The 11,728-nt window shown below is 38.8% G+C and overlaps 1 protein-coding gene across 1 annotated transcript; it reads right to left on the bottom strand.

Moving 5' to 3' along the window:
- Window positions 1-6,332: 6,332 nt before the first annotated feature.
- On the bottom strand, window positions 6,333-7,994 carry LOC122643813 (putative pentatricopeptide repeat-containing protein At5g59200, chloroplastic). Its single transcript, XM_043837390.1, has one exon. It carries the CDS (start codon window positions 7,992-7,994, stop codon window positions 6,333-6,335), a length of 1,662 nt encoding a protein of 553 aa, XP_043693325.1.
- Between the last annotated feature and the right edge of the window lie 3,734 nt (window positions 7,995-11,728).

The raw sequence follows: 11,728 nt of genomic DNA, 5'->3' as shown, positions 1-11,728 counted from the left end.
CATTAAAAAATTTACTTTTCTTTTTTTTATTTTTTTTTTACAATTTTACTCTTGATCTGATACTAATACCTCATTCCATGGAAGGGACATTATTATCTCACGACGTGCTATATAAACCTTCTAAACCCTCTCAACCAACTAAAAGGTGTACCAAACCGTTAAGCTAAAGTTTGGTTTGGTCTTTTATAGAGTTGGCCTAACGTATTCTTAGTGGGCCGTAATCAATTCGATTTCTATTTATATATATATTATGAGAAAAAGTTTTCTATCCGGGAGTGTGGCCTATGCCAGTACTCCCATGAGTCTATCTCTCTCCTACCCATGTGAAAAAACACCTCTACCCCCTTGTTTTAAGGAGGAGAGAGATAGACACATGGGAGTGCTGGCGTAGGCCACACTCCCGTACAGAAAACTGTTTCCCATATATTATATATGAGAAAAAAAACATTGTGGTCTCCTCAAATGTCCATGCACATGCTTCTATTGGTCTTGTGCTGACGTAAGGGCCATACAACTTGACAACAAACCCCTTCCCATTATATATATACTAGCAAACAAACTGTCACGTATAAAGTGCACAGATACACATGATGGTTATTTGAAATGTTTATTTCATGTTTCAATTAAATACTAAAATTCCTTTTCATATTGCTCTCACAAGCTTCTTAAGTAAAACATATAGTATTATTGTTTAGGAATATCATGGACTCATATTCTTCTATCTATAATACATGATTAGAGAAAAGGAAAAAACTCTATATCATGGTGTTCTTTAACAAAGGATACAAGCTCAAATTCATAATATACAGTTGAGTTGAGCCCCATATGAAAAGGACATATAAGTAATATGGGAGAATGTTTTCTGTGTCGGGGATACAGGCTGTGCCTAGACACATGGGGGTGGGCGAAATGACCACCCTATCCCCTGAATGACAGGCCCATGTGTTTGGGCGCAAGTTGCACTACGGCACAGAGAACATCAGCCGAAGTAATCAAATGAGGCCTAAGCAAAGGACACCTTTTTATGTGTTATGTATGTCTCGAAGTCTTGTACCCGTTTCGAAGAGTGACCCGCTCCGATATTTTTTGGTGGTGACCCGAATGGAACTTTTTCTAAGATCTATGATGGTAGCGGATGGCTTGGGGTTTTCATTTTGGGTTTTAGGAAGAGAGCAACAATGCCATTTTGGGTGTTCTTGAGGGTTCTCCATTGTAACTTTTTTCGATTTACATAGTGAAACTACTTCGCCTTCGCCTGTGGATATGGCACACCATACTAGTGTGTGAATCACGTTAAATCTCTGTGTCATCTTGTTCTATTTTTGTTTCTATTCGTGTTTGGATTGGTGTTGTACTCTAACATTATGTTTTTATATTGAGTGAGTGTATATCCATATGGAACTATGTGAGATAAAAGTAGGTGGGGACTTGAAAAACCTAATACATTTACAATGTACACGTCTGTGCACCAATTACTTTATTTCACACCAAAGGAATGACATGTGAGTGATAAAAATGTGAAGGGATCTTCAGATCTTCACATCCTAGATGAATCCTCTACATTGCCTTTTATTATTATTATTATGTTATAAAAGTATATAGTTTGGCACAAGAAAAACAAAATCACCTATGTAGGAATTGCATAAAAATATGAACAAAACCATTGTAAGCTTTCAGCTCCAAGAATACATCAAACCCTTTTTTCACTTTTAATGCTTAGTCATCCATTAATGCCCTTAAAAGGATCAATATTTAATTGAGGGGGGTCTTATTTGTATTTATGATTTCTGATATGTAAATGAATCATACATGTATAACTTTTGATAATAAATCCTCCCAATTCTGGAAGAAAAGTATTGACAAAGGAAGAGGGCCAGATAAGTATATGTATTTGACGAAGAAAAGCAGTCGGTTTGAGAGAGTGGCCTCTTGAAAGAATGAGAGATAGTCGGCATTCTTTGTGGGGAAGCATGACCCTGTGCGTACAAGGGGGTCAATGAGAATGTGTGTTAGTATCATTGATGTGTTATTTGGGTCTTTTGTGAATTTTTATCCTCTCAAGGTCCCTACCCGAACTTGACGTCAACTACATCTAATAGAGGGAGGTGGATCCCATCTCGGGTAGTGTGTTCAGGCAGGGGGTAGGATAGTCATTTCTATCCCCTCTGTTAGATGTACTTGACGTCAAGTACGGGCAGGCAAATTGAGAAGATAAAGGTTTGTCTTTCGTGGGGTCGAGGTCATTTTGCCTCTTGTGTCTAGGTGTAGGCAGTCATTTTGCATCCTCTCTGTATCTAAACGTGGACAATATACTTCCTCACAAAGAACTTTTCTCTATTATTTTATTACGGAGAAAAGAAAGTTTCTTGGTCACATGGTTCCTGTGCCTAGACATAGGGGACATGAAATAACCATCCTACCTCCATGGAAAGGTAGAAATTCCGCTCCTATGATGCTTAAATGTATGTTCCCATTAGCTCCCGCACTAGCGTAGTAGTCACGCAACCAAGCAGTGTTCTCTTGTCCTTCTATTGTAAAAAGGGTATTTTTATCCACTTAAAAAGTTTTTAAAAAAAAGTTCATACTTTTGTATAATGATGATGATATGAGACGTTACAGAGACTGTGTGCAGTTTCATGCTTTAGGGGAGGGATATTATAGAAAAGGGGCGTTGTTCTTTGCCAGGGAGCACACGGGGGTACTGTTTGACACATGGGGCGTGGCGTGATAGTCATTTTGGCCATTCAAGGGGCGGAGGGGTCATTTTGCCCACTCCCATGTGTCTGGGCGCATCTTGCACTCCCAATGCAGAGAACATTTCCCAATAGAAAAACACTAAAAACAAGGGATATATGAGAAATTTTGTAGGGGTGCTGCTACAATAATCTCAGTTTTATAAGGGGTGCCAACATGCAATTTTGAAATTAAGCTAGTCTTGTGGAAATCTTTTATCCATTATTTATTTTGGTTTTGAGCAGAGATGTAAATGGATAACCGAAAATCCGAATTTGATCTGTATCTGTATCCATTTAGGGACATCCATATTCGTTTAGAGATATCCGGAAGAAAAAAAATTGAATACTCTATAAAAATCCGTTCAAAAAATAATCCGAATACTTAATAATAAAAAATTAAATAAATAATGATCTTGAGGATTTTTGAAGATTCAACAGATTCTAAAATATGAGGAAAAGAGAATCATGATCTAAGGGATGGATTGAGAGTGAATTGTATTCACTAGGGGGAGGAAGGTCCGGGTTACACAAAGTAAAGATGTAAATAGATGGTTGAAAATCTGAATTTGATCCGCATCCGAATCCGTTTAGAGGTATCCGTATTAGGTCAGTATATATCTGGATCTAATCACATCCGATCTATATTCTAGCCGAATCCGCCGTTTACAAGCCTAGTTTTGAGCAATTATTGGGTCTGTTTTGGTTGATCTGGTCGGTTTTGGTTGCCATTGGTTCATAAAAGCTTAGAACAAAATTGGTCTCATAAAGATTTGGTTTGGCCTAAATTGAACCAATCGTTTTTAGGTCAGTCCAACCGGTTTGGGCTGAAATTTAACAGCTCTACCTTGACCCCAAGGATGTTTATCTGCTCCATTTCTGTACAGGAAGTGGCTGACCGGATTGATTAAAATGTTCTACCTTTGAAAATAAAAAGATTGATTAAAATGTGTAGGGAATCAAATTACCGTAGAAGTGGTATTATGTTATTATATTCCAATCTTACGCTTGAAAGCTCAATGGCGCTATACTCCTGTTGGCTTTGAATCATTCCTTTGTCTAATTATATGACAACGCGTCCCTCTAACGGGCCACATGTCCATAGCTTTCATAAGGGCTATGCGGTATGCCGGTTCGGTTGTCCATTTGTCCTCGTGCCAACTTTTTTTTTTTTCCTGGTTATTTATGGGTTTGGATCTGTATCACCTCCAGTTCCCTGTCTGGCCCAGTGCCCCAGTTCCTCTAACAAGAGGGGACTGGAATGACCACTCTACCCCTGCCCAAACACTCTACCGGGATGGGGTCCACCACACCCTATTAGAAGAAATAGGGAACTGGGCCGGGCAGAAAATTAGAGGACATAATTTTCCCAGATAGTTAGGATTTTTCTTTTTTTTATATCTTAGTCGTTCGATCTAACACCATTGCATCACCCATTGATCCATTGGCTGCATCCTTAATCCTTTGCATGTCTCTCTCTCCTCCTCCTCCTGTACTATGGCCACCACCGTTGCTACATCACCTCTAGAGCAACCTACAGAGCACAGGAAATGTTCACGTATGTGAACAACTCACAACCGTTCCAATGGAACACATTCATTTACGTGAACATTCATTCCCTTCCAACCTGCATATCCATATCCCCACCAAGCTCTAGCTCCCCAGCCCTCCTCATGCTCCTCCCCCTCACACCCATCTTTGGCGTTGCAACTCACGCTTTTTTTCTTAGCATTCACTTTACTTTTCATTCTAGGGGTGGTATTGGAAAGATATATATTCTTAAATTTAATTATTTACCCACCCACGTAAATCCCATGCATCCCTCATTTGTCCAAACATTCATGTATGCTCTTTTGGTAGTTCAAAATTTTTTAATATTTTAGTTTTACTATGTGATTAGTTCTTTTTAACTAAAACTTGACATGTGAGTAGAGACCTTGGGAGCTATCTGTCCACAAAATTTCAGACTCATGCAACTTGTCACGTGACAAAAAATAAGTGTTCATCCACCCATTTATGTAGACTTGCCTGTTTAGGAAAGCTCCACTCTTTCCCCCCTGTCAGTGTTTGGTAGCTTATAGCCATATCCACACCATATTATTTCAATTTCCATGCAAAATTTTATGTCACAACCCTTTAGTCCACTAAAATGGAATCTATGATCTAAATATTGAAAGACAACTGAAAAGAAACAAGACGAAGTGACAATGTAATACCTACCTATTAATTATTTAAAGTTAATTAATATCCCCATATATATTGACATTTAGGTTTAATAATTTAAAGTTAACTATGGTGGAACGATAGAGAGAGGGTTTCCTTTGATGTTGGTTATACCTATCACTGATAGTTCAGTTGGTGCTCAAAATTCATAGATGCACATCACCCTAACTTTGAAATTTCAGCAAAAATTGGAATGATAAAGATTTTGAAAATTATTCAAATAAATACTTTAAAAACATATGGTGAATCATCAAAGATGAGATGGGTTACTACATTTAAAATGTTATAGCAATTGCGAAGAAAAATTGTTTTGAAGTGAAATGCACAGAAATAAAATAAAGTTGGAGAAAATTTTTACTTCTTAATTACTTCCTCCTACTTTATTTTAGAGTATTGGAACATAAAATAATAGGCTCTACCTTAGAATTTTTCAACCTTTTTTTTTACTGTCTATGCTCCTTTTTTCACTTCTGCCATTTTGTGTCAAAACAAACAGAGTCTAAAGGAAAATTTAATCTGGTCATGAAATGTAAAACAAAAAACCATAAGGATAATGTGATTGATATATGATTCCATCAGAATATGTATGGTCTATTGGTCTTTGAATCATCTCATATAAAGCACTGCAATAAAGCAAGTTTATAACAAGATTCATGAATTCCACCCCCACCCCTACAAAAAAAAATTTAAATGAAATCTTTTTTGGCAGGGGATTGGCGGCATGGGCTTCATCTTATTGGCTGAGATTTCCAATTTCAACTAAAACAAAATGAAAATTTTAAATTGAGAGATGATCCAAATGACTCCATTTCCTTCTCAATTACGCTTGCCTTTTTTCTCAGTCTGAATCTCTCAAGGTTAGACTTCATCATCAGGTAACATAGGCACAAGTTTGTAAACTGATTAGCTGATTACAAGATGCACAAATAGCTGTTGTCAATAACCATGTTTCACTGGGCATTAATCTTTTACAGTGTTGTTGCATAGAACCATGCTTTACATATCTTTCCCTCAATGACTTAAAACCACTGATTGAGAGCACAAGACTGGAGTCACTTTTCTATCATCTATTTAGATAGATTAGAGTAGTTGTGAGTAATTCCCAAAGCGAACCAGCAAACTGGAGTTGAGAGGTTAACTTCATCACCTACTATATAGTTCAATTTGTGTACATCCCAGAGAGTTGAGATCACCAGTCAAATGTCAGCACACCACATATCCAACTGATCTAATCAGAAGCACTGGAGCTTGGATCAAAATCTGACATTCTGCTCGCAAAGAAAAAGGTTTGTAACATCAAAATGTTGACAGAAAATTTTGTATGGAGGTGGGGTTTTAATCTTCTAGCAAGATGAAAATACATGGGAATTCCTATATCTACATTGTTGACCGCATGTCTTCTACCAACAACTCTCTTGGTGAAAACAATTTCATCTGTTCACTCAGCTCTGCTACTTTGGAGATGATTTCCTCTGAACATGGGTGAGAATCATCAGCTGCAACAAATTCATGAACCACATCGTCCACCTCAATCCAACTACAACCTGGTTTCTTCTGGATCCCATTGTTCTCCATCAATCTTCTAACACCAGCAGCTTCTTCCCATCTTCCATTCACTGCATACAAATTTGATTTCAGTACTAACAACCCACTATTCGTTGGATCTAGCATAGTCATTCGCCTAGCTAGCTCTTCTCCAAGTTCCACATGGCCATGGATCCTGCAAGCAAAAGCCAATGCATATAACATTACTTGGTCTGCCTCGATTGAGTCAATGATCTCCATTGCCTCATCAAACTGACCAGCCCTTCCCAATAGATCTACCATACATCCGTAGTGCTCCATTCTTGGCTCAATACCATAATGCTCCCTCATTGAATGAAAATACATACGACCCAATTCAACTAGGCCTGAATGACTACAAGCAGTCAACACCCCAATCATGGTGATGTCATCTATACCGCTTCCAGTTCTCTCAGCTTCTTTAAACACCTTGATAGCTTCCTCACCCAATCCATGCACTGCAAAGCCCGTGATCATGGCATTATAACATGTAATTGTTTTCAATCGTATCCCTACAAACACTTCCCGAGCATCATCTATGCTTCCACACTTGGAATACATATTAATCAGAGAAGTCCCCATGAAATCATCAATCTCTATGTCATTGCTTTTCACATAGTCGTGAACCCATTTACCTAAATCCAAAGAACCCAAATCAGCAATAGCAGAAAGAACAGTTACAATTGTCATTTTATCAGGTCTTACACCCTCTATTTGCATTCGGCGAAACATTTCCAGAGCCTTCCTGTAGTCCCCAACTTGAACATACCCTCCAATCATGGTAGTCCAAGAAGAAACATTTTTACCGGGAATGTACTCAAACAACTCCTTCGCAATCCCCACCAAATCACATCGGACATAGCTCGCAAGAATCACATTCCAAGCAACGATATCTCTCTCAGGTATTCTATCAAAAACCTGGCGTGCAGCCACAATATGATGACAAGACCCATAGATATCTATCAATGAAGTCTGGACATAAACATCAGAACTGAAACCCAGTTTCAAAAGCTGACCATGAACCACCTCGCCTTCCTCAAACGCAGTTAGCTCCGCGCATGCTTTGAGGACAAATGGGTAAGTGAAACTATTGGATTTGGAGCCGTGGTTAACCATTTTGAGGTAGAACTTCAGGGCATCTTCGTAGGATTCAGCATGGACAAAGCCCTTGATCATAGTGTTCCACAAGTAGTGATTTGGGTCGGGTACTTGAGCGAAGACACGAGTGGCATAAGAAGGGTTGTGAAAGGAGAAGCACCGAGAGACAAGCTTTGTGGCAACGAAGTTGTTTTGGTGGATGGAGTTGCGGTTTATGTGGGCGTGAATTTGAACCACTTGCTTGAAGGAGGTACAGGCTTGGAGCAATGAGAAGGCTTGATTTTCTAATTGTTGCCTTCTGCTGGTGTTGCTTTGATTGGTTCGGTATTGAATAACTGGTACTTTGGGTGGAGTTACAACTGTTGAGGAACAAGACATAGTTGGGAATATCCGATTAAGAGAAAATTAGCTCATCTGTTCGTCAGCTTTGCTCTTCGATAACCATTGTTGTTTCCATTCTTGAGTTCTTGTCATCTTGGGAACTTTCAAACGACCAGGAAAAACCAAGAGGGGTTGTGTTTAGTAGGAAAATAATCCTCTCCAGTTCCTTGAAAAACTGTGCATCGCAGTAGTTCGGGGTGGAGATGTCAAAACGTGGCAGTTTGAACATCCAACGATGCCGAGCTCAACAAAAAAGATGGAAGTCAATGAGCTCAGACCATTGGATGTTCAAACTGCCACATGTCGACATCTCTACCCCAAACTCTCGCATTGCACCATTTAGGGATTGGGGAGGATTAAAATCCCGTGTGGGTATAGAACACGGTTTTAGGTATCAGTATCGAAACTATCGAATCAATTGTAACGATGGTGTCAAGATCTAATAATGATCAATCAATATGGTATGAAGACGGAACCTGTACATAGAGGTAGATTCAAAGCGGCTTGAATCAGGTTCAGGCTCAATCGATTCACACGATCCAATTCCATTTTTTTTAATACCGTAGCTACGTCTCCTTATTATTTTGGAATGGGTCATGACCGATTTCGATTTTAACCGAGTCATGTTAAGAAACTTTAGAATCACTGAATTTTCAGATCTGAAGACCGATTTTAGGGTTCTTGAAACCGATTATAATGGATCGAAATTAATCCGATCAGTGATTTCATGTTTTGAGATGCAGCTCTGATCTCAACCGAAATAGAATAAAAAAAATGGCTTGCGCAGAAGGGAGCTCAATTGGGATTTTCGTTTCAAAGGTGTTCACATTAAAATCAATCGAATAGCTGAGTGAGTAACCCATGAAGACACGAGTTAAAAGTACTAGAATCCGGAGCATGGTAGCATGTAAAATTGCAAAGCAGTTCTTGGTGTAGAAATCAAAACCTATAACAATGCAGAAAAGTATAGAAATGACAAACAACATTCGCACAATTAAACATAAGGATTTATGTGGCTTGGCAAGATTGCTTACGTTCACATTGAGATGAGATCTGTTTCACCATCGATGGAGATAGGGTTATTTTTCACCGAAATACTCATTTACTGAAACCCTACGACCTCTTAATGGTCCTTTGAAATTAACCCACAAATCCAATTGACTGAATACAAGACATCATACCCCTAACACTAGGAACAAGAGAGAAAGAACCTGGAATTCTACTCTTCAACCGATAAACTTCTCCATATTTCATGACCAGCAACAAACATGCAACCTTGATCTAACTTTTCTTATTTATCCAAAAGAGAGAAAGAACTCTGATCAGGTTGCTGGTTCACGGACTTGAGTAAAGAATTCGTCTCTATTTACTCAAATCTGTGAACCGGCAAACTGATCAACAAATCTTTATTATCAGAAGCATATGGGATCTTAGGGGAAGGACGAGAGAGAATAGTCAATTGCACGGATATAAAGCATTTCCTTCCACATCTGGATCTATCTATTCTCGTCAAATCTTATCTCTTCCACCTTCTATATTATTTAGATTTTGATAACCACCTTTTTTTTTATGGGTAAAGCTTTTTTGTAACCAAGGAGTAACCATTTTTTTTGACGTTACTTACAAGAGAGTAAAAAGTTTTTAATGTGGATAGTTTTGTAATTAAACTTCAAAGTTTGGAGCCCCTCCCAAAAAATCAGATTCAGTATTAAGGTTAATTATGTAAATCTCTCTCTCTCTTCTATTGCAACGAAGGAGTGACCACGACAGCATGACCCTGCAACTCCTGTTCCTGGGCTTGATTCAGCAATTGGTTCGTCGCCGCCGCCGCCACCACCGGGATCCACCCCCATCATGCCCTCTCCTCCCCCGCCCCTGTCTCGCTGTAACACCACTCCCCCTATGATCCAACGAGTCTAGTTGAATTTATAAATCTGGCTTTCCCATTTCCGGTCCCCCTTCCTCTTCTTCACCCCCTCATAAACCCATGGTTTCTGCAACACTAGCAGCGGCGACACCCTCCACTGTAGATGAACTGAACCCAAGTAATGGTGGTGAAAGTCTTCAAACCATGTATCAACTGTGAGGCTATTCACAACATGTGGGCCAACCTCGAAGACGACGACAACCGTTGCAGTTACCATCAACCCCAACTTTAGTTTCTCCTTCGCCGCCTTCAGGGTGCAAAATTTAGAGCACCCCCTTTAGTTTTTCTTTTCTCTCCATCCTTTTTCAGTTTTTCCATCGTACGCTCATGAAAAGAGGAAAATTTTCACATGTTTCCGATTGGGGTTCAGTCTGAATGGGAGAGAGAGAGAGAGAGAGAGAGAGAGAGAGGAAGAATTGGAGAGCCGGGAAAGGGTGAACCCGAGAGGAAAAGAGACGAGTTGCAGGGGTAGGAGAGTGAATTGGAGATTGTCATTGGATGTCGCTGATTCTTTCCAGCAGAGAGAGAGAGGTGCAGGGGTTGGGAATGGCCCGATGCCATGTCGTCTTCTGTAGCCGGTATTGTGGCCATTGATGGTCACTGCCCCGGTTTTCATTGTCTTCGCTTGCCTATTTCCTTGGAACAAACGATATCAAATACGAAATCTCTATCCGTCTCTCATTTCAGTTTTGTTTTTTCTTTGTTTGAGTTGGTGGTTGCGGTAGCAGGGGTAGAATATGATCCAGTTTATTTGTAGCGGGTTTCGCAGAATTCTGGTTTATTTAATTATATTTCCCAAACTACCCCCTGAGTCGTGGTTTGAAGAGGGATGAGAGAACTTAATGAAGTTACGTTTTTAGACCTTTTAATAAACTAACATGTCATTTTCTAAGGACAACAAAAGTATAGTTACATTCTCTGTTACAAACAGACGCACCTTTTTTTTATAAATAACTTTTGATAATTATTAAAGAGCCTAAGGGACAGTCTCTCAAGTGTTTATAATTTGACACCGTATGTATATTTTTTTAATTCACATGTAAAATCAAATTATTACCTTCGTTGGGAGGAAAAAAAATTATCTTATTTAAAAGGGCAAAAAAAATTACAAATTATTTGACATCTTGAGGGATGTCAATAAGAAAATCTCATTATTAAAAGAAAAAAAAATTTGTTGCTTAGTGGCTTTCCTCCCTCTACATCACACAAAAGGGGGTGAAATGATAATTGTGCCCTCTTGTTGGATGCCCCCTCATTGGCCCACACGCTAGTGGAAGGGCAACGCAACCGGGCAACAAACCGCCTACCCTATATTTTTTTACATTAAACAAACAATCTAATAGGAAAGATTTTACCATAATTAATTCAAGCCTCTTGAATAGGGCGGTTATGAAGCCACTCACAAATCTAATAATACTAGTTTTTTTCCCATTAACGTTAATTAATCTCTTAATTTTTATTTAAGTGAAAAAAAAAAAATATATATATATATATATATATATATATCTTAGTTTCCTACAAAAAAAAAAGGGTCACGCTTCCCCCAACTTACAACATTGAGCTGGAGACTGGATTTGCAACCCAAGATTCTGGGTTTTAGATAAAATTTCATCTTCTTTCAGTTTACATTCTTTCAGTTTACATGCTCATGCTGTATGGTTTTAAATATTGGTATTGATATCCATAGCGGTCTTGGTGATGATAAATCAGCCATATCGAGCTTGGCAAATAGCAATACCGAATCAGCCATATCCGGCTCGGACAGTTTTGTCTTCACTTTTAATAAAATTTTTGACTTTTAGAC

This window comes from Telopea speciosissima, chromosome 10, assembly GCF_018873765.1.
Source record: "Telopea speciosissima isolate NSW1024214 ecotype Mountain lineage chromosome 10, Tspe_v1, whole genome shotgun sequence".
NCBI classification, from domain to species: domain Eukaryota; kingdom Viridiplantae; phylum Streptophyta; class Magnoliopsida; order Proteales; family Proteaceae; genus Telopea; species Telopea speciosissima.
This window is presented reverse-complemented; position numbering and strand designations above follow the sequence as displayed.

Bases quoted from the DNA above. Each gene is read 5' to 3' on its own strand.
- LOC122643813 (XM_043837390.1), bottom strand. From the start codon at position 7,994: ATGTCTTGTTCCTCAACAGTTGTAACTCCACCCAAAGTACCAGTTATT.